The sequence below is a fragment of the Perna viridis genome, chromosome 5 (genome assembly GCF_037379345.1).
Source record: "Perna viridis isolate PV_CMFRI_1.1 ecotype Kerala chromosome 5, ASM3737934v1, whole genome shotgun sequence".
Taxonomy (NCBI): Eukaryota; Metazoa; Mollusca; class Bivalvia; order Mytilida; family Mytilidae; genus Perna; species Perna viridis.
Window position 1 is genome coordinate 48,531,566 of NC_142449.1, and position 23,457 is coordinate 48,555,022.

The following is a 23,457-nucleotide window of genomic DNA, read 5'->3' on the forward strand; positions in this document are numbered from 1 at the left end:
ATTCAGAGTGATTGATTATGTTTCAGGCTATTTAGTCATATTTGGAAGGTCAAAAGAGGCTCAAAAGGGGCACCTGGCATCTGATTCTACTCCTAAGTAAGTTGCATAATCTTTGCTGTATATAAAGAAGGATATTGTTTAAAATTGTATCAGCTTTTCATACAATATTGTTTAAATGATTGATAAAATTTTACTTGAGTTGGTTATTGTAACTTCTGTCCTTTTATTCGACTGTAGAAAATAAGACCTAAGTTGGCGTGTGGTAAAATTTGAAAGCTGTTTCCATGACAATGATTAATTTTGGTAGTAGTGTTAACCAACCATAAGGGATTTATTTTTGCTAATTCACAATGTTTTTTTTTAACTTCAGAGCAATGTCTGATTTGAACAATTTAGTTCAGAAGAACAAGTTACGACCATCCCATACAACAGTTCCAGTACCTTACAACTTTGCTGCTTTCTCTAGAAGTCCTCCTACAAGTACAATGGATGTTAAAATTAGTGACTATTATTTCCATAGCCAACATGTAAGTAAAGGGAATTAGTGTTTGATATAATATCAAGTCATTTTTGTACCTTAAATCCAAAATGTGTTGAGGGATTGTTATGATATTTTGATAGAATGTTTATGATGATAGAAGGAAGCCTTTTGTTTTCAATTGTTTGCCAATGAATCATTTCTTAATTATAGGATGACAAAATCCATGTACTGTAAAGGTAGTAATTTTCATGGTTAGTAATTTTTGCAGATTCTTGAAAGTGAACATAATAGCAGGTGTCAATATTGGTAAATGCAAAAAATGAGTACCTAAACAGTAGTGTTAAAATCAATTTCATGGGTTCTATTTTTCACATTTTTCTGTCCAGTATGAAAATAGGGAAAACTTATACACCATGAAAAATGAATATTTTTGTGACAAACTAACCAGTATAATCTGCTTTAGCTGTTTATCATACCTTAAATCACTGTTTTCCCAAATTTTTTGTTGTTGATTGATTTTAATTTTTTAGAAAGGAAGTATGAAAAACAAGTACCGACACTTGAGTAAGAAATCACAATCAGATAGCAGAGAGCTGGATACAAAGAAACCATCCATTGCTCCAGTGAAGATATACGATTGTAGTAGATTACTAGCAATGCACAAATGTCTGGGAGAAAATTATATGTAGGTATTAAGATGTGTGGGGATTTTCTGAAAAGTTAAAAGTGTAAAATTGGTCTTAGGTGCACAGGAAAAATTGCACTTTTCACTTTGTGCATGTTTTACATGCATATTACATGCATATTACATGTGTGAAACAAAACAAAATTTCATGGTGCAATTTTTCTATTGTAATGATGTCCTATCTATTTTGGCATCATTACTTACTAGTTTTACACTTACGACTTTCTTTGCATTCACTGCACCTTTTAAGTGTAAGTGTTAGTAAGAATCAGGCAAAATTGGAAAAATCAGAAACATGGATGTCAAAAACCCATCGATCTGACAATATAATATCACTCAAGGATACTTTCTCTATTTGAAAAGACCATTATTTGATCTCTGCATCACTGGGTTTGTGCAGAATTTTTTCAATAGAATCTTAGAAAAATGGGGTTTTAGACAGAGTTATTGCCCTTGAAATGTTCCCTTTCAGTGCATTTCAATGAATTTGTAACTCAATGGTCCAGCATGATATGGAAAATCTTGTCTATTATCCTTGATTCTGATGGTGCAAATGGTCCAATTACACTATCAAAATGATATTTTTTTTCTACCATATTTCACCGACTGTCTGATTCTCACACGGACTGACACTGATAGGGTAATCCAGATCAGAAAAGTGTGGTCTAGCATGTTAGAGGCAAACTTAAAGGCAAATTGTGCAAGCATTAACATCTACATGTATTTAGGGAAAATTGACAAAAAAAGAGGCTCGGTGCTTATAAATCACATAAAAAAGTGCAGGGTCCCTTAGCCCTCTTAAAAAAGTCTGTAAGAAACACTTTTTTTTTGTGAAATGGCCTACTGGTTTTGGATTCTACTTATAAGGTGTTAAGAATTGACCATGTTTGATGTGCACACATAGACATTATCCATGGGTATATATAGGGTTCTTTAGATGAATTCTGAACTTCTCCCCTATGGTGTCAATTTAGTAAGTGAATTCCATACAGGTACTGTTGAATGAGGATACTATATTTTTGCATACCAAAAATTTTAAATAGCTTGTGGCTTTAACGTCTTAAAGCATACAATTTAAAAGCACTTTCACCGTATGATCTTACTACAAAGTCTGCCTGAAACTTATGTTACATGTATTTATTGCAGAATTAATCCCTCAGATATATCAACTATGTGTAAACACAATGCCAGCATGGCTGCCACTGTAAACAGGAAGGATCTGGTACAGGTAGAATTACTTTTCATGATATATATTAAGATAATTTGTATTAATTTCTGTTAGTGAAGAAGAAAGGTGATTTTCCATTGAATTTTTAAGAAAAAGAATTTGAAATGTGCACATTTTGCAAGTAAATAAATATAAGTAACTAAACCTTTTAAATATTCCGAAAAATGCTTTAAAGGAAATTAACAAAATTACTGAACTGATAGGGAAACTCTAGGCATTAGTCAAAAGATGGAAAGTCCATATAAAAAATGGCAATATCAAGGCAAAATACTGTACTGACTTGGTACAGACATTTCTGATGGATGAAACCAGATTTTAAAGCATGCTGTACCTTCTGCTTCCCTTACACTTAATGGTTTTATGGTATATTGCAATGTAAACAGGCATCACAAAATCGCCAAAGGGTAAAGTTGCTTAAAAACAATACAGAAGATATATTGATTATATTATAGAAATCCTTGTCTTATTATCTTCATCTAAGAGACAGAACATTTCTCAATAAGATCTGGATATTGGAAATTTAAACTGTCTTCAGAACTTGCAGTGCTTCATGTCATTCTTTAGACACATTTTTGTGTTTTATCAGTTATGGTCTTTGGTTACATTAATGGCAGACAAAAGACTTAAGCCATCAAATGACCCTAATGATGATCCACCCTGGGGAAGTCATCCATTTGGTAGAAAACTTCTACAGTCATTGTAAGTAATCATTTACAGAGGTACATTTGAAAGGAGATCATGGAGTAATATTGTAATTTAACTCGAAGATTGGGTGATATAGTGAAGTCAATTTGTCTTATCCTGATTCCCTCTCTCCAAATTTTGTTTCAATTACTCAACTCCTAATGAATGGATTGATTTTAAATTTGGTTTGTGGCTTTATGGAGATGGGATATATGTTGTAAGCACTTTTGTGTACTGTCCATTATCAATTTCTAGTTTTGTACTTTCACGGTATCATTTTTTGTTTACTTATTCATTATTCCATTATCGCTGTGCCAGCTCAAGCACATTAGTCAATGACATTTTGCTTATGATGGTCAACAATTATTTAAACATGTTACCTGTACTTTTCATATGATTGAACAAAATGCTATACATTTTTAGAATGCAGTTTTATATAAAGTTAAGAGATGTCCAGACTTTAGCAATGCTGTGCTGTGTTTTCTGGAATAAACAGGAGAAAGAAATATCCATTAGTCCACCACCGAAACCACAACAGTCTGTCTCTGTTGAATATGCTGCTCCATCTAATGTAAGTTGTCATGGCAACATAAAGATCTTGATTTATGAAAGTCTATTTCACAAAAATGGAACAAATCTGCATAAGATATGACATGATGACTGTGATTACAAAAAAAACTTAAAAAATTACATATTATGACACAAAAATGTTTTTAGTTGGAAACAAGATAACATTTCATGCTGATTAAAACATACGCTTATCATTTTCAGATTTAATGACTGGTGACTTAAATAACAATTACTTTCAAGAATATGGGAAACTTTTTTGTTGTTGTTTTTTTACATCTGAAGTATTAATTATTTTTGGTGATTAATATGAATGATTGATTGATTATAGTTTAACATCCATTGATATTTCATTCTGAGAATGTTCAATCAATTAAAACATACTCCTCTACTAGAATGAAATGCTGTACTACAATGTAATAACTCTCAGAAACAAACAGACTTACAGAAAGATATGTCACTCCATACAGCCTCACAGGAAGATATGTCAGTCCAATCGCTAGTCTGGTTCAGAGCCCAACAGTCATTACTGTATCATGTCTTTGATGCATGCTTGGTGGAGAATCAGCAGTTACCAACTTTCAAGTCTTTGATATGACTTAGCTATAATACTGTATCACATCTTTGACATGTGCTTGGTGGAGAATCGTCATTTACCAACTTTAAAGTCTTTGATATGACTTGGGTATAATCTAGTCTCAGTTTTTGTATTAGGAGGAGTGATTTTAAATCTTAAAGTCTGTGGTATTCCAACCTAAAATTGAACTATGGAACATAATATATATTTTTCTGAAGCTGAACACAGAGCTTCTTGCAACTTGCCAAGCTTTGGTTAACCATAGTTAAAAAAGAACATTCTCTATTATACCCTAGCTTTGCAATAGTGATCATGATGTCTGTCCATCTGTTTGTTTGTTCACAACTTTTTCTTTATAATTTTCCCTGCAACTACCTATCACAGCCACCTGAATTTTTACTGTAACTTGTAAATAGGTATGCCACATCATGTGATTTATTTCTGACCTGATGGATGACCTTGTTTATATTTTGACAATTTGATTACTGGGGTTGGGAACGGGTTTTCTTTAGTGAGCTTCGCTAACATATTATTAGTTTTTCATTTACTTTATTTATATTTTTTTTTCAATTTTGTTCTTATCATTTTACTTCATCAATCATGTTTCACTCTCAAAAGGTAACGATTTGTTTCACATAAGAAGAAACATAACCATATGTCAAACATTTTAATATTGTGTTATTTCTAGTGCACATTTAAGTGCACATAATATTAAGTCAACGATGTTTGTGCTTCATATCTATTTCCTAGAGTGAGGCTAGTTATTCTCTTGGAAGTAGCACGGACAGCGGATGGAATGTGTTACGTAAGTCATGCACATCGGGAAGTATTGAATAGGATTATTTTTCTCCACTAAAATTATATAAATGGTAATACAAGCATGGTTAACATAATTTGGCATCGGCATTTGGGCTGTTAAGTTATAATACTCAGGTCTACATAAAAAAAATTCATTATGTTTTTGTTGAACTTACAGCACATGCAGTGATGATATTCATGGGATAGAGTTAGTCCCCCTTAAGGTAATTAACTGGACAATTGAGATAAACTTTCTATTAGACACTGATTTAAATGTCAATTAATTAAAGTGAATTAAATGATAGAAAGTTAAAATCTCCTTAGTTCATCCCTGAATATCATCACTGTATGCACTGTAATTTCTAGTTCTTTAGTACAGATTCTAAAAGTTTGAACTGAGTTTGTTTTAAACATTTATATAAAATTCAGGTAAATTACAATAAATATTTTTAATTGACTATAGTAGAATTTAATCACTAAGTGTATAGAAAAAGGGAGAAAACTAATCCTCACCATGTTAATTTAATTGGTAATAGTCCATTGGTTAAATTTGGTTCTCCATGTGCGTATAACTTAATTGCATGGAAAATCAGCACATTCCCTAATCTTTGTACATTTGTTTCAGATCAGAGATACATTTCTTTAATGTCAGCTTCTCAATGGGAGTTATGCCCACAAATTTAAGATGATTTTGTCGGGACACAGATCTGTTGAGAAGTTGATTTTTCAGAAAAATGTTATGTTACCCTGGTTATATGTATATGATATAGGAGGTGTTAATTGGTTTGGGAAAAATGGATCTAAAGCACATACAGATTAATGGTTACGAAACCATTTTATGTATTCTGAGTAAATATTTCCTGGGTTTTAGGAGTAATTTTTTGGTGTTTTAAACTGTATCTGCTTACAATTTGAAGCACATACTACAATTAAGCTTATTTTTCCCAGAAACTTTTTTAATGTTGATGAAATTGCCATAATTAAGATTTCATATAATTAGGTATATTTGTTTATGATTGGACTGAGGAGATGCAGTCTTTGTTCTTTAGATCCATAACATTCTACACAGTCATTTTGATGCCTTTAAGTTGCAATCTTCTATTCTAATGAGGAATATTACTTCTCTTGTGCACTTTCTTACCTTAGTGAAATGAGCATTTGATTGAATTTATGCTAATCTTCAGTCTGAACTTTGCACTTTGAACTGCTAGTGCTTTTACATATGGAACTAATGAGTTGCCTAAGCATGTTTCTGACTGTGTTTTGCTTGTTAAAACATGTTATGCAGAGTTAAAGCTTGAAAAAAGTCTCTTCTCTATGAAAATATTTTTTCTCCATTTGGTTTGTTAGTGTCTTAAATTGATAAATTTTGATTTGGTGCTTTGGATAGTTACAAGTCATAATAAAAAAAAAAACTCAATCTTATCTGATTTGTTTTGATCCACATGACATCTGAAACATGAGGATGTAAAATTTCATATTGTTATTAATAAAATCATAAAGTAGAAATTAGAAAAAAAGTAATTTACCTTAGGTATAAAGAATAGTCCATCTTTTATATGGTTTACTTTCTATGGTTGCTGAGAAACAAATTTACCTCTATCACAGAAAATTTGCTATATTGCATATAAGGTCATTTTTTCCAGTTTTTGATCAAGAGATGTTGAAGAGGTGGGATCCAGGCTACCTTTTTTTGGTCATTTTTGCCTAAATTTGGCAAAAAATAACAAATTTTCAACAAAAGAAGGGGTTTGGGCTTCAACCTGTAGACCCCTTTTGGATCTACCACTGTAAAAGTGGTATTATTACTATCAGTGCTATGTTGAAATAAAATGTTAAGAATTAGACATTTTTTGATGGGCAGATGACACAATATACTCTTATCTAATACTCCACCTAAACAACTCCTCTCCGGCATCAAAATGACTGAGTAAGACTGTGGGTTAGTGGATTAAATTACTCTAGATGTATTAGATAGTGTTACTGATACATTTTTGTCCCTATTTCTTTCTTCAGTACAACCCATATCATACGATATCGTCCATGTCCAACCTTGTGAAGGGCTTGCAGAGTAAGTCTGTGTTAAAAAACTAAACAATGGCTGATTATAACTACTAGCTTAGAATGTCTGTCAAACATTTTGTTGCTTTTGATTTTACTTTTCATTTGGTGTCCCTATGGAGCATTACATTAACAGGTTGACCATGACCCAATAGACTGATTCTTTGCTTGAATTGTAAATGCAAAAGCAAATTAAAGCAAAAAGAATGAGATTTGGTGAAATGCAACACATGCAACAGCATATTAACTAAATACAAAATAATAAATACTCCTAGAGAATATCACTTCAAAAAGTCTATAAGCTCTGGAAGGTCTTGACAAAAAAAAGTAATAAAAAATCCATGGTAACTGAACTATTACATTTTTTCAAAACCAAATTAAAAAAGAAATGTAACAAGACAAGGAGGTATTATGGTACAAAATCTGTGTTAAACTATAATGCCTTAACCAGCCCCTTTTAATGTAAGGTCAAAGGATAATACCTTCATAACTACCAGTGGACTGGATTTGGAGTAATAACGTCAAGTTCTAAATAGGCAAGATTTGATGTAGTGCAATACTTAAAAATGGCTCACAGTTATTGTTGTTTTATATTTCTTCCATATTTGTCTTTTGAGTCCTGTAATTCAAACATTTTCTATGAATTATGTCATTTCTAAAGTATTGTCTAATCTTTGGATCAGACACCTTTTACCTCTGTTATTTACATGTTCATTTACACTTGCTTTTGCAGCTTCACTCTTTTTGCTTTCAGAATTTGAAAACAGGTTCAAAATGGTTTTATCATTTCTTTTTATAGGTTTTTTTGACATTGAAATATTTTACTTTTTTGGAAAATTGTTTTTTTAATTGAAGTTCGCTATTAAGTATTGGGCTATATTGTTTAGATTAATGCATTTTGTTAGTGGATAAGGGTACACTCCAAGTGTAACTTTTAGTAGTTACAATTGTACACAGGAAATTGCAACATATGTATGTCATATTTTTAATACAAAGGAAAACATTTGTTTTTTTATACATGTGTGGACCAACGTAAGAACCAAATAAAAAAACTTGGGCATATTATTGAAGAAAAAACTCCCGAAAAACAAGTATAAGTGACATTTGGATTAAATGTCATTGGTATTGATTCTTCAACAAAAGTTGTATATATTTCATGTGATAGAATATATTTTATGTGGATAAATTGCAAAAAAAATGACACTTTTAAGTTTTGTTCCTCATAAATGTCTCCATATGCTTTAAAAATGATTGCAATTGATCATGTGTATATATCAGAATCAAAATTAGTCTCATCACCAGAAATCTCTTTTAGTCTCTTCTTACCTTGATGTACTTGTTACATTTTAGTGTAACCCTGTGCCATTTATTATTTTTAATCAGCATAATGTGCTTGTAAAAGAGTTGAGATGAAAGCAAAGAACCAGTCTTTAAGTCAGGAAACTTTCACCATCAGTGTGAACATATCACCTCTTTCTTTACCTTCTATAGTCAATCAAATTAAAATCTCACATCGCTCCAGGTTGTTTGAAGTTTTGAAGATCTAACACAACACACTAAAAGGACTAATGTCAAAACAGTCACTTTTCCTTTTGTATGAAGACAAAAATGACATTTGACCTTTAATTGACCTGCATCACCAGGCAAAGTTGACCTAATTATACTTATGTTTGCTTTATAGTGGTGACCTATCTTTCAGGTTGCCTCTACAGTTTTTATGCCTTTATTTTGACCCAGCATATTATTGTATTGTTTTATTGGTCTGTCTGTCTTTTCACCTCACTTATGAAAATTAAAAATTACTAAAATGTTTTGGAATTATATGTCTTAATAGAAATTAACTAACAGTAGGTATTGAGTGGTCATGCTGTTAGTTCATTTTCAAACCTCATTTTTAAACCTCAACTCTTGTGAAATTGCTGAATTGAATTTAAAGAAACTTTCACAATTTTTTCCAATTTTGTTTTTTTTTCACGTGAATGATTTTAAGGTTTCCTTAAATGTTTCGTAGGAGTGGATCAAGGCAAAGGCTATGACCTATGGAACTTTGCTCACAGTTCACTTAGGAGTTTTGGTACTGTTGACAAGGTTATTTTGTACTTAGGACATTTTAAAATTTTTCGGACATTTAGAAAGTTTTTGTTAGATCTTCATGGTGACATACTGGAACACCTGTAGCAGTATTAGATTAGATTAGTAATGGATGTCAAAGTGTGCTGTGTTTTAATTTATGTTTTTTTTTATTATTAACTTCAAAATATCTTTACGCAATATTTAATTGATATAGTACACTGTTATTGGTCAACCTGAAATGAAAATGAGGCTATAGATATCCAGCATGTTAGATCATATTCCAGCGATGTATTCAAGATTTTTCTGGTGCCTATGTTGGTCTGCTGTTTTATTCTGAATGTTGTAAACTTGTAGAGAAATGTCACTCCTATCAAATTATGCTATCTCTCAGTTTGTCTGTTCGTAGTTCTTTGTTGATAGAAAACTTTCACTATATTGCTGTTGTATGATGTATGAGATTCTTTAATGACATGATGCGAAGTATGAAGGCCAGATATTTTGCCTAGATAATGATGTCCTCACATGTTGTCTTTAGTATAGAATATCCCTGCTATTTGATACTTAATGAATGGTATAAGACAAAAAAATTGTGGTACTTTATGATTTCAGCAGTAAACTCTCTAAAATTGGTTTGTTCCATTATTTCCCTTTCACCCTCCATGACACAAATTTGCAATGCATTTTTGTGTCTGTCTGTTTGTGTGTCAGAAATAATTTTGTATTGAAGCTTTTTATATTGGGTCAAATCGACATGACACATCGTTTATATTTATTTTATGATGCACATTCTCAAAAATAAATATTTTGGATTCAGGGTATTTTATTAAAATTTTTAAAAATGTATATGTAGATTTAAGTAGAAACCTTTTAGTTAGAATAGGGGTTGCTGGTACAACTTAAAAATTCATTTTAAGTGTGCATTTGTATTTTATTTACCTGTGTATTTATTTACATGTGTATTTGATAACATGTGCATTTATTTACACATATATTTGATAACATGTATTTATTTGCATGTGTATTTAATAACAAGTGTATTTATTTACATGCGTAATAGTAATATTTCAATACTATGTAATAGGTTTGCTTTATTTTCACTGATTGATATTTAATCTTTATTTCTGTTATAATACAACTTTTTTTTAACGTATTAACATTAGTTTCCATATTGTGTTAAATACGTGTATTATAACCTTTTATAAATACATTTCATAAGAAATCATTTTTGTCTTTCACATTTTGACTAAAGTTTTGTTGGTATTGATAGGAGTGAATTCAATATAAGTTTCTTTTAACAATAAATGTTAGTGATTTAAACAGTTTTGTTGGCTTCTTTTTTTCTTTTGTTTTTCATTTGTTTTTATAAGCCCATCAAAGACGGGACATATTATGGTATACCATTGTCCATCTGTTCATTAGTCCGTCCGTCGTCCACCCTTCGGACAATACATGTAACTCAAAAACACTTTCACCAACTTTTATGAAACTTTGGTTAATTGTTCATATCTATTGATGTAAAATCCCTTTCGATTTTTATAAATTTCAGATTTTTCGTTTCCGTGTTACAAATTTTTTTCCTTAAAAAAAGGGGGATTTTCAAGTTTTCGCACAATTATTCAAAAACACTTAAACCAACTTTTATGAAACTTTTGTGCATTGTTTATATCTATTGACATAAGTTCCCTTTTGATTTTTATAAATTTCAGATTTTTCGTTTCTGTGTTATGAATTTTTTTCCTTAAAAAAAAGGGAGATTTTGAAGTTTTCGTACAATTACTCAAAAAGACTTTCACTAACTTTTATGAAACTTTGGTGAATTATTCATATCTGTTGAAGTAAGCTCCCTTCCGATTTGTATAAATGTCAAATTTTATGTTTCCGTATTATTAAGTTTTACTCTTTAAAAAAAAGCCAGAAATGGCCGAGGAAATTTTGTTCGTTGAAAAATCGTTTAAAACAGACCATTTGTTATGATAATCAACTAAAATAATATATAAGGTACTTGGTAACAGTCAGAAAAGTGTGTTTCAAACAAGATAGAAATGTATGGGTGAAAAATCAATACAACAAACTTAGTTAAACTTGAGGTAGCTTTGATAGTGCTAATTTTTTGTGCATTTTTTATTTACTTTTTTTTGTGGGGGTGGGGAGGGTATTTGGACAGGGCTCACAGTATTTCTAGTTGATCATATAAATTCATTAAAAGCATAAGGGCAAGTTAAAAGGGCAGCAGGTGTATCATGCACTTTAAGCGCAGGTCTTTATTGGGTTTTTTTGGGGGTTTTTTTCCGGGGGGTGGGGGGGTGGAGGGGATTACTCAAACATTTTAAACTGATTTCAGATATAGTTATGACAAATCATTAAATATATAATCAATACCATCACAAAACCATGAAAACTAATGTACACATATATCATTTTTGCAGTAATGAGTCATTTAAGAGCTAGGTTTCGCTCAATTGCATACTTTTTAGCAGGGAATTTTCATGGGATGCAATATATTACATTTTGAGCTGTTCAGTATAGCATTGTAAAATATTTGAAAAATTATAAAGAAATGAAATGAATTGTAAATTTTTCATTAGTCTATGATGAAAATGGTGATGTACTACAGATATACAGTAGTTCTTATATAAAAAAAAATATGGAAAGCCTTTTGTATGGGGTTTAAGGAGATTTTGCACTCCATGAAAAACCTTTTGTTCAATTTCATTTTTTTTGTACATGTGTTTTTCATATTGCTTGCACTATTTTAAAGCGTAATTTTTTTCACTTATCACATGTTTGTTATGTTTGGTTTATCAGAATTAACCCTTGCTTCATTTATAGCTCTACCTGTCGCCAACAAATTAGCCGATTTTGTAAGCCTGCTATCTCCAACACTTTCCGAGGTCTCGTCTCATCCCAACCTTCCTGAGCTAATTCAACCAACCAACCAAGGTATGTCATGGTTGGGTCAGTGGGGTTTTACTATTGTCCATTCATGTGCCTATAAGATAATTTCAGTTTTTCCCCCAAGATGCAGCTTAAAGTCGATTACTTTCTTATTGAATAGTTTTCATTTGATATATTTAAAGGGGGTTGCAATCCTGAAAGTTATAATAGATTGTTCTGGACTAAAATTTGCTAGTTTTTGCAAAACAATTGCACAAATTTGACAGACAATTTCCAAGAAAAGTGGGGGGTTCCTAACCCTGGAACCCTCTTTCTGGATTTACCACCTATCAAAAATAGTTTGGAGCTACATATGAACATATTGCTATCACTTATTTTCTCACCTGGATAAAAGATGTGTTTTAGTTTATATTCACCTGGGTCACCTTGATTAATATGCACTTTGTTTTTATTGACATTTTACTTGGACATCTGACCATGAAAATAATTTTGTGAAAATCAGCTGCTGGAAGTCATTAAGACAAAATAGCAGGAACTCAATATACAATTTTTTTAATTAGATTTCTGAAGATTTTTTTTATTGAATATGGCATGGTATTAATTGCAAAATTTTTTAGTTTTAATGCAATATTTCATTCAGTTTGTAGAATTTTGTATTTGAATGCAATATTATTCATTTAATTGGTATAATTTTTCATTTAAATGCAATATTTTTCATTCAGTTGGTATAATTTTGAATTGGACTGCAATATTTTTCATTCAGTTGGTATAATTTTGTAATGGAATGCAATATTTTTCATTTTATTGGTATAATTTTGTATTTAAATTTAATATTTATTGCATTCAGTTGGTATAACTTTTCATTTAAATGCAACATTGTTTTTTTCAATTGGTATAATTTTTCATTTTAATGTGATATTTATCATTCAATTGCATAATTATATCTATGCAGTAATGGCATATATTACATTCACATGAAAAAAAAAAATTACCAAGTGAATGAAAAATATTGCATTTAAATACAAATTTATACCAAATGAATGAAAATTATTGCATTCAAATGAAAGACTATACCAATTAAATGACAAAATATTGCAATATACCAATTGTTTTAGAATATTACATTCAAATGATAATTATTAATTTTTTACAACCATACCATGTCATAGTTGAAAGTGTCTTTTTTTGTCTATCATCTCATTGATGTAATTGTACCCTGTGACAGAGACATTATGAATGTTTTTTTATTATTTAAGTGTTTAATTTTTATACTTATATTAAATGATAAGGAATATTTTAAAAACCCTTGCAAACTTAAGTTGGGGAGGGGGTTACATTGTGTTGTGTATGAATCCCCCATCTATCTGTCATCCTGTTTGTCAGTCTGCATAACTTGTAAACTCGACTAAACCACTGGAGGCATTTTGCTGATTTATTTTTTTGTTTGAAGGTTAGTGGTCATAATGGAAAATAACTGCTGACCAATGTCTGCATAAGAAGATATTTCAAATGGAGAGTCATTTGACTCCATTTGTCTTATATTTTTAGTTTTTTTCTTATGGCAATAATTTTTTTAGACAGAAAAAAAAATATAACAGTTACTCCTAAAATATATTTTTATTAAAGTTTTATGAATGTGAAGGTTTATTGTAACTGACATATCAAAGGTAGATAACTCTGTTAAGATAATTATTTTAATTTGTAACAGAAAAAAATCTCTTTATTTCTTATTGATAATTACACCAATGATCTCAATGATCAATTGATTGAGAAAATTTGAGATTATATGATTGTAGTAGACACACGAGAGACTAAATACTTCAATTATGTAAATAAAAAATGATTCCTCATCTGTATTTCAAGGGTGCTTCAATTATTTAAATTTCCAACTTTTCACTCTATGGTGAACTTCATTTATATTTGCTTTTTAGTGTTTAAAAAGATGATGCAATGCAGGATGGCAGAAGCCTCTAGTTTTTAATACTGAATTATAATGTATGTAAAGTCATTTGTCTTCTTCTACCATTTACAGTTAACTCAACTTATAACAGATACTGATGAACAGGGGTCAGGCTAAATAAATGATGTATTATACATCTGAAACTCTTGCCTCTCCTGTTTTGAGAGGTTGTCCCTTATCCTCCCACTGGGAGATCAAACTCCCATTTTTAACATAGGTAAATCACCATAAAAAAATAGAAGAGGTGAATGTCAAATGTTTAATATTGGGTGTTCGAATTTGACACAATATTACATTAACCGTGTAAATAAGATTACTTTTCAGGTTATGAGCAAATTTACTTTTTTTTAAACCCTGAAGCAGAAAAAGAAGAGGTACTATGTGATACCTCTGATAAGTTGTGTGTCTGTCTGTCCATCCCTGGCTGTGGAGAGGTACTATGTGATACCTCTGATATATTGCGTGTCTGTCTGTCCATCCCTGGCTATGGAGAGGTACAATGTGATACCTACAATAAGTTGTGTGTCTATCTGTCCATCCCTGGCTGTGGAGAGGTACTATGTGATACCTCCAATAAGTTGTGTGTCTGTCTGTCAATCCCTGGCTGTGGAGAGGTACTATATGATACCTCTGATAAGTTGTTGTCTCTGTCCATCCCTGGCTGTGGAGAGGTACTATATGATACCTACATTAAGTTGTGTGTCATGCTGTCCATCCCTGGCTGTGGAGAGGTACTATGTGATACCTTCAATAAGTTGTGTGTCTCGCTGTCCATCCCCGGCTGTGGAGAGGTACTATGTGATTCCTCTTTTAAGTTGTGTGTCTGTCTGACAATCCCCGGCTGTGGAGAGGTACTATATGATACCTACAATAAGTTGTGTGTCTGTCTGTCCATCCCTGGCTGTGGAGAGGTACTATGTGATACCTCCAATAAGTTGTGTGTCTGTCTGTCCATCCCCGGCTGTGGAGAGGTACTATGTGATACGTCCAATAAGTTGTGTGTCTGTCTGTCCATACCTGGCTGTTTCCAGATGATAACTTGAAGGATCTTTTTCAAACTTTGTATAGTTAAAAATACAGATCATGTTCTGAATTATTTACACAAAAGTTATGGCCATTTTTAGTTGTTTCCCCCTAATATTTTGTGACTAGGTGGGTATCATTTAATGTCCTATTTATTTATATGCCATAGTTTTATACATTGTACAATATTTTGACATGTGATGGGTGTATGTCACACCCCAGATTAAAATTCTGACAAGATAATTGAGGTAGTTGAATGTCACCATCAAAATCCCTGTCACAACCTTTTCATATTGAAAATATACCAGTTTAAAAACTTCTCAGTTTGAGGTCTAAACTCTTTACCAAAATTTCCCGATCTGAGTTTCAAGGTTTATCACATATAAAGTATTGTGTAAATATTATAAATCACTCTTTTGACTGTCCATCTGTCCACTGAAACATCCTTGTGGACTCTCCAAAATAGAAATTTGTCTAAGGACTTGGACCAAAGTCAGATAAGTGATTGGTGATGGGATGCCACATTTTTGGTTGCCTCCTTTTTATTGTTCTACCTTTGTTTAGCTGGGCTAGAACTTTTGTACCTTCAAAGCGTAGTTATTGCAACAATCAACAGCTTTATTATTTGGAGGTTTCTAAAGATTTAGTGCCATTCTTTTTCTGTGAAACTTGACACAGAACTTTGGTATTGTAGTCTTGAGTTGAACAGCTGTGAACGTGGGGTGTCAGAGACCTTTATTTTCAGTATAAATAGAAATATGGACTTTTTAAATAGATATTACAAATTCAATTGCATTGATCTCTCTACAGCCGGGGATGGACAGACAGACACACAACTCATTGTTGGCATTGACCTCTCTACAGCTGGGGATGGACAGACAGACACACAACTCATTGTAGGCATTGACCTCTCTACAGCTGGGGATGGACAGACAGACATACAACTTATTGTAAGCATTGACCTCTCCACAGCCGGGGATGGACATACAGACAACTTATTGGAGGCATTGACCTCTCTAAGCTTGGGATGGAAAGACAGACAACTTATTGTAGGCATTGACCTCTCCACAGCTGGGGATGGACAGACAGACAACTTATTGTAGGCATTGACCTCTTCACAGCTGGGGGTGGACAGACAGACAGACAACTTATTGTAGGCATTGACCTCTCTAAGCTGGGGATGGACAGACAGACAACTTATTGTAGGCATTGACCTCTCCATAGCCGGGGATGGACAGACAGACAACTTATTGTGGGCATTGACCTCTCTAGGCTGGGGATGGACAGACAGACAACTCATTGTAGGCATTGACCTCTCCATAGCAGGGGATGGACAGACAGACAGACAACTTATTGTAGGCATTGACCTCTCTAAGCTGGGGATGGACAGACAGACAACTTATTGTAGGCATTGACCTCTCTAAGCTGGGGATGGACAGACAGACAACTTATTGTAGGCATTGACCTCTCTAAGCTGGGGATGGACAGACAGACAACTTATTGTAGGCATTGACCTCTCCATAGCCGGGGATGGACAGACAGACACACAACTCATTGTAGGCATTGACCTCTCTAACCTGCTGTTTTTGATCAGTTAAGTCTTTATTAGATTGAATTATTCATCTAAAGTTGATTTAAATAGTTTGTATTAATCCACATACAAATGTATAAAGTCTGTTTTTCTCTGTATTAATCCACATACAAATGTATGAAGTCTGTTTTTCTCTGGAAACAATTATTCTAGGTAAATTTTCTATGGAGCATTAAGAAACACTGAGACCAGTTGTTCTTTAATCCAAATTTTGTTTTTTATACATCAAATTTAAAAAAAGAGCTTGAGCATGGATAAAGTTAGAATCGTCAAGGATGATACAGCATCAACTATAATCAAGGGGAGATAATGATCATTAAATAGAAGAAAATTTGTTCGTTTTTACTAAACAATAATGTAACTAAAGAACTAACAAATGTGGACTTAAATTAAGTACTAAATATTAAGTAATATTCATATATTCAGAACTTACATAACCAGACTAATGATTTTTTTTTGGTTGTTTGTCTATATACATTTTGTTATACATCAGGTCCTATTAGTTTCCTCAAGATTTTATTAGGTTGAATGCATCTTTAATGTGTTTGTGTTTTATGCAAAATATCACTTTAAACCTCTCTGCTTATGGTTTATAAAAATATTTTTCAGGACCTGGTAATCATCTGCTTTTACTGTGACTTTTTTTTATTATAAACTTTCAGGCTTCAGCTCCATCTTATCATTGTCTTTTCTGCTTAAAACTGATAATTTTTCTCTTGTCAGCAAGCATAACTTTAGTTTTAATTTACAAGGCTTATTCAGATATGATTTATGTAGATTAATGGACACTATACTATAAAGTCAGTAAAATGTCAAAACTATTCACCCTAAAAAAGTTTGAAGACATTTTTTGTACCTATAAAATATAGTGAGGGGAAGAAACATTATTTGGAATCATTAATGTGAAATAATCTCTAGGAATGGCTAATGGCTACCCATAAAAATGAAAATATGTATCATATTATGGACAATCGCTGTTATGATTTGAAACAATCCATGTTTAAACTTGTTCCACAGATGTAATGAAGTTACGGAGGTCAAACAGTTATTCAGGACTTCTGGACACGATGGAAAATGACTTTAAATTGGAGGAGGAAGTGGATGCTAGAGAAAGACAGGAGCAGAAGGACAAAGCGGATCATGATAACTACTGCAGGTAGGAATTCTGGGGTTGGGTGACATGGGGTGGGGACTGGGCACGATGGAAAATGACTAAATTGGAGGAAGAAGTGGATGCAAGAGAAAGGCAGGAGCAGAAGGATAAAGCAGATCACGATAAATACTGCAGGTAGGAATTTTGGGGTAGGGTGACAGGGGGTGGTGACTGGATACGATGGAAAATGACTTTGGATTCAAGGCAGAAGTTGATGCTAGAGACAGGAAAAGAAGAGCAAAGTAGACAATCATAACTACTGCAGGTAGGAATTCTGGGATAGGGTGATGGGAATGGTGGACATTTATCCTATAGTATGACCTGATAAAATTTTAACATTCTTTTTTAGAATGCTTGATCCAGTTGACAGGAATAAATATGATGAGTATTTGAGAAGCTATGCTAACATCCTCAACTGCTGGGGTTTACAGAACCAGAGCCGTGAAGTCATGAAGTTTGTTTCAAATCCCCCCCTTGAACATAGGGGAATAGGTATAGAAGTACCATATCAGGCACAGAAATGTATTTGCTACTGTAAACCATGAAAATTTCAGTTTTTTGCAGTTAGGTTTTTTAACACCAAAATTAAATACGTTCTCATCCTGAAATGCATTTAATATACATGTCAATTAAACAAGCACTCAGTCTCTTATGTTTTTGTAGATGGTGCAAAAAAAGTCAAGGGTTTTTGTATAAAAATTAAAATGATAAACTTTATATCTTGGAATTCATTTTTTCACAATAATTATGACAGCTAAATTTTCTATTTGAAGTATATATTTTTTTCAGAATTTAGTGTGTATTGTTACAACTGTAATGAGCCTGTCCGTGGAGCCCAGTGTTTATCCTGTAAATATCCTGCATTCAATTGTGCAATATGTCATCTGGGAGTCAAAGGTCAGTATTCATTATTATCACCTTTGTTGATACGCAATATTTAAATGATAAGGATTAGTCGTAAGTATTTTAATAACTAAGCGTTCAAGTGTATAGATCATCTTTGAGCATAGAAGTTAACCTTTGTAATAGTTCATGTGGGAAATCTCCCCAATCAATAGTCTCATGTGGGAGATTTTTTACATAAAAACAAAATTTTTGTTTAAAGATTCAATTATTTGATATTTTTTACAGAATATAGTGTAATTTCAACCAAAAACCTCCCACAAATCTTTTGTTGCTATGTGGGAGATTCTAAATTTTTCATTGATTTTGTGGGAGTCTCCCCTAAAGTGGGAGAATTAACAAGTATGTGTTTGACTGACATGATAATTAATATAGGAAATAGTGGCAAAAAGGAGCCAATAGGAAGAATTTTCAGTCTTACAACTGAGATTATTCATCTTTCATACTACATTACAGTTTTCTTAGCAACTACTTATCTTAACCACTTGATATTTTGAATAGAACTTTATATAGGTATGCAGTATCGTGGGATTTGGTTTTAGACTGAACATCACCTTCTTGTTTGAAGACTTTGTTTATAATATGACCATATGGTCACTGGAGCTTGGAGCAGGGGGTATTCTTTAGTGAGCTTTTCTGTGATGGGAGCAGGGGGTATCCTTTAGTGAGCTTTTCTGTGATGGGAGCAGGGGGTATTCTTTAGTGAGCTTTGCTTTGATGGGAGCAGGGGTTATTCTTTAGTGAGCTTTGCTGTGATGGGAGCAGGGGGTATCCTTTAGTGAGCTTTGCTCACAGTTTTTTCTAGTTTTTGTTTTATAGAAGTTTGATACCTGTTTAATTCAATATCTTGTTTCCTTGGTAACCAGTGAATGATTTCATTATTACAGGATTATCCAACTTCTGTCTCTCCTGTGGTCACGGAGGCCACACAGTACACCTAACAGAGTGGTTTAAAGTGGAAAATGAATGCCCTACAGGGTGTGGATGTCAGTGCTTAAAGGGTAAAGTGCAGGTCTCATTTCCGTCAGACCGATTCTTATGAACTTTTTCATGATCCAAGATTATTTTCCATTACCCATTGGAACTGACTATTTCTTCTTCTGGAAGGTCTAGTATATCACTTATAACATCAGGACAGGTCAATAATTAGAACATTAATCTGTGGTTAAGCTGGAATGTACCACTTGCAGTACTGGAAAGTATTCCTGGCTTGTTTTCCATTATTTGGTACAAATTGATGTTCACTTACACAATTTTGACACGTCTGGTATGTGGTCTGAAATGGAACACTGAGTGAAAAAAGTCTGAGAATATTATTAACTATTTGTGATGTCATAAAATATGAAGATTCTGATTGGAGTTACCATGGAAGTTAAGAAGTACTGTCAGACTTGATACTATATCAGTACATTACATGATACAAAGATAATAAAAGACATTGATAACTTAAGTGAGGATGTCAGATAAGGCCTGGGCCATTGATAAATGTACTGATGTAATCATCTTTTAACAAAAAACTGCCCCAAATGTGCAAGATTAACAAATTTGTCGAATATTATTATTTTTTTTAAATTAAAAATAAATGTTAATATGCTACTTTATATTATACAAGTTTTACATCAGATCTGTTTAATTTAAAGACATGACTTCAATAGTAACAAAGATCAATTAAGTAGTAGTCTTTGTAAGAATCATGTAAGACTGCAATATGTGATACACCACAAACAAGGCTACACATTCTTTTTTGCTTAATAACAAAATACTTTGTAGGTCTAGATAAAGGAATATGTAATTATTCATTCCAATGTATCTATTCTTAGGAGAAAATTCACATAAAAATCCAATAGTTTATATTTATCATTTATAGAGTCATCCCCAATGAATTTTGAATACATTCTGTATAATTTATATCTAACATCAAGGGTCATATGAAAAGCCATATGATAATTTCTGTTTACATTTTAGACAAAATATCAAAAATTAAAATATGTTGGCTTTCAATCATGAATTACATTTTGCATGATTCTTATCTGGAGTGCCACTTAAGACTTTACATGTTGTTTTCCAAGTATTACCTTTAAAATGAAATCTTACTTTCAATCAAAGATCTCATGTCATTAATGGTTCAAGTTGACTTTATGTCTCTACCATGTGGTTAATCCTTACCATGTGATGTTAGGTGTTTATATTTTCTGTTTATTGTTTAATGTGTGTGTCTTTATTGTTTAATGTATGTGTCATAATATCAAGGTCTTTCATAATTGTTAAGTTTCATGTATTTGTAATAAAATTAAGTTTGTTATATAATGTTATGGTTATTTTATTTTTATTGAATTTTAATATTTGTACTTAGAACTTTAAGTGCTATTATCTCTGTGAGCTAGCACATTAGATATCTAGTTTGACGTGTATGTCAGTCATTATACTATGTCCTGTTTGGGTGACATACGTACCTGCTAGCTGTTGCTTCTATTAGCTAGCACCATAAATATTCCGATCAGTTAGTTGGTCGAGTACAAAGCAGGATCTGTTGTATTGGTCAAACGTTCTTTCTCTGAATTGTTTGTAATATATGTTACAATTCTTCATGTGAGTTTACATATAATGTATTTAGCCCTTGTTTGTTCACCTTATTGCACATGTGTACAAGTTTCACTGTTGTATCAAGCTGCACTCAGCAAAACATTTTGTTTTATGGGGTGTTGTAAGGAGAATGTTTCCCGCCAAATCTTTTATTAGAGAAGTTGTAAACGTGCTCTGGTTTCCTGGTATATCAACATACATCTAACCACAAAACATATTGACATACATAGAACATCTTAGTGCATCCTACATGTCTGTACAAAAGAGTCCATAAATGGCATTTTTGTATAGAAAAACATGTAAAATGTGGGTGGACATTTTTTGTAGGAGTCTGCGTCGTCTTCAATTTTAACATGATACTTTCAACTTCAAACTGAATTGCATAATTGAAGAAACTTTACGTTTCTGTTTGTTTTTGTAATAAATTGTAGATTTGTAAATTCTTACAACTAAATGAGGAATCAGCGGAAGTCGTATAATAATCACATAGATAAACCTTAGAAAATGTGAATCGTTGCTTAGTCTACGAAGGAAAATAAAAATCAAGTAGACACCTCGGTCCTGGATCCCTACCCTAGGAACCACTTGGTTATAATATAAAGTCCTCGAACAGGAAGTTATTGTAACTTCAGTCTGAAATAGGATTTCAGAATACGGCATACCTATATATGCAATGCTTCAGTCAAGTGTCGTGTTAAGTATTTGCCAAGAAAACTGCAACAGAAAGGTGTATATATATTACAACTGAACCAGAAAAAAAAGGGTTTTGCTATGTGTGCATATTTTGTTCTACGTACAACGTTTACGAGTACTGTAAGGTTCTCTGACTTGTAGATCGTTTTTCCCTGTAATATGGCTGGAGATAGCTTTGCATTCTGCCTGCAATATGACTGGTGATAGCTTTGCATATTTCCTACTGTAGAATGCTCCTCGGCAAAGTTCTTAAAAACGGTATAAACGTCAATATAAAACATTGTACTATGCACGTGCGTAAGTACGAAGACTTTTTGTACTGCGCTAGACTTCTTACAATTAGGCTTGTAGAACAGAGTTTATATTGCTGCAAGATGGAAGTCATACTGAAGAAGTTTTATTTCCGTCATCATGAATTCGTGGATCGTTATGGTGCATCCATCTGCACTATGGGAACAAATTTATTCAACTTGTCATAGTTTTCTTATCCTCTTTCGTCTACTCGGACTTAACTTTAAATTACCAGCTCGGCCGGTGGTTCTAGAAAAGCAGAGGATGCTTACCCTACTGGTGCACCTGGTCCATGCTCCCAGTTTTTAGTGGAGTACGAGTTGCTCATTTACTTTTGTTGCTTTGTACGTATTATTTTAATTACTTTATGTTCTTTGTTGTATGTTTCTGTTTTCTATGTCTGGTATTTGTCCCTGGATTACATTATTTTGATTTCCGCTACAATCTTGGTTCCCTTAGTTACTCTTAGGATGTAAATTTACGTAAAACTGCACTAGCGTTTGTCACAGAACGTTGATTAGTTAGTTGTATCGATTGTTATGTACTTAATATAGTGAAGGAAACACTGCTATAAAGTTCAGAATTGAAAGTTTACATGTACAGGGAAGTAGTAAAAAAGATCCATCAAGCCTAATAAAAAGATTAAATCTACGTTTCTTCAGTAAAATTTAATGACTTATACACGGTGCATTTGTCGTCTTCAATGACATTGTACTTTGTGTATCTTAAATGCATCTAAATACATCCACAAGTAGCAAGACATTAAAATTTATGAAAAAAAAAAACATTAAAAGTTTGCTTTCGTATGCAGCTGAAATGACTAATTGCACCTATTACCCCTTTCGACTTCTGGCATGATCGATATATGTTATTGTGTCCATATTTTTCGTACTGATTCGTAGAATATAATACTTATTCATAAGTATGACAATTTCTTCATATATTTCAATGTTTTGTACATGCAACTTGCATTTATTTCCGACAAGGTTAATAGTGATATCATTCGATTGAGTTGTTGGGTTTATCGTTAATTTAATTCTGTTAATATTGACACTGTTTTCGGTTAGATTTATTTCATTACTGAAAAATTAAAACTGGTGTCGTCGTAGTATAACGAATTATTGGAACTTTTAAACGTAGAAGTTTGTAATCTGAAATATGACCCTTCCCCCCCCCCAAAAAAAAACAAAACAAAACAAAACAAAACAACA

The 23,457-nt window shown here is 32.5% G+C and overlaps 1 protein-coding gene across 9 annotated transcripts in view; it reads left to right on the forward strand.

Moving 5' to 3' along the window:
* The window catches only part of LOC148618049 (GATOR2 complex protein WDR59-like), a 37,582-nt gene extending 16,596 nt beyond the window's left edge, over positions 1-20,986 (forward strand). The window contains exons 16-27 of one of the 9 annotated variants that reach the window (XM_088585891.1): positions 27-96; positions 371-527; positions 1,012-1,166; positions 2,313-2,394; positions 2,981-3,093; positions 3,502-3,649; positions 4,973-5,027; positions 11,984-12,094; positions 17,641-17,779; positions 18,126-18,268; positions 18,566-18,673; positions 19,567-20,986. In XM_088585891.1, coding sequence (XP_088442017.1) covers positions 27-96; positions 371-527; positions 1,012-1,166; positions 2,313-2,394; positions 2,981-3,093; positions 3,502-3,649; positions 4,973-5,027; positions 11,984-12,094; positions 17,641-17,779; positions 18,126-18,268; positions 18,566-18,673; positions 19,567-19,721 — 1,436 coding nt within the window. In that variant the 3' untranslated portion in view covers positions 19,722-20,986. Of the gene's footprint in view, positions 1-26; positions 97-370; positions 528-1,011; positions 1,167-2,312; positions 2,395-2,980; positions 3,094-3,501; positions 3,650-4,972; positions 5,028-7,036; positions 7,092-11,983; positions 12,095-13,980; positions 17,780-18,125; positions 18,269-18,565; positions 18,674-19,566 lie in introns of those variants that run through there. The other 8 variants (XM_088585892.1, XM_088585893.1, XM_088585894.1 and 5 more) reach the window with 8 other exon arrangements.
* Positions 20,987-23,457: the final 2,471 nt, after the last annotated feature.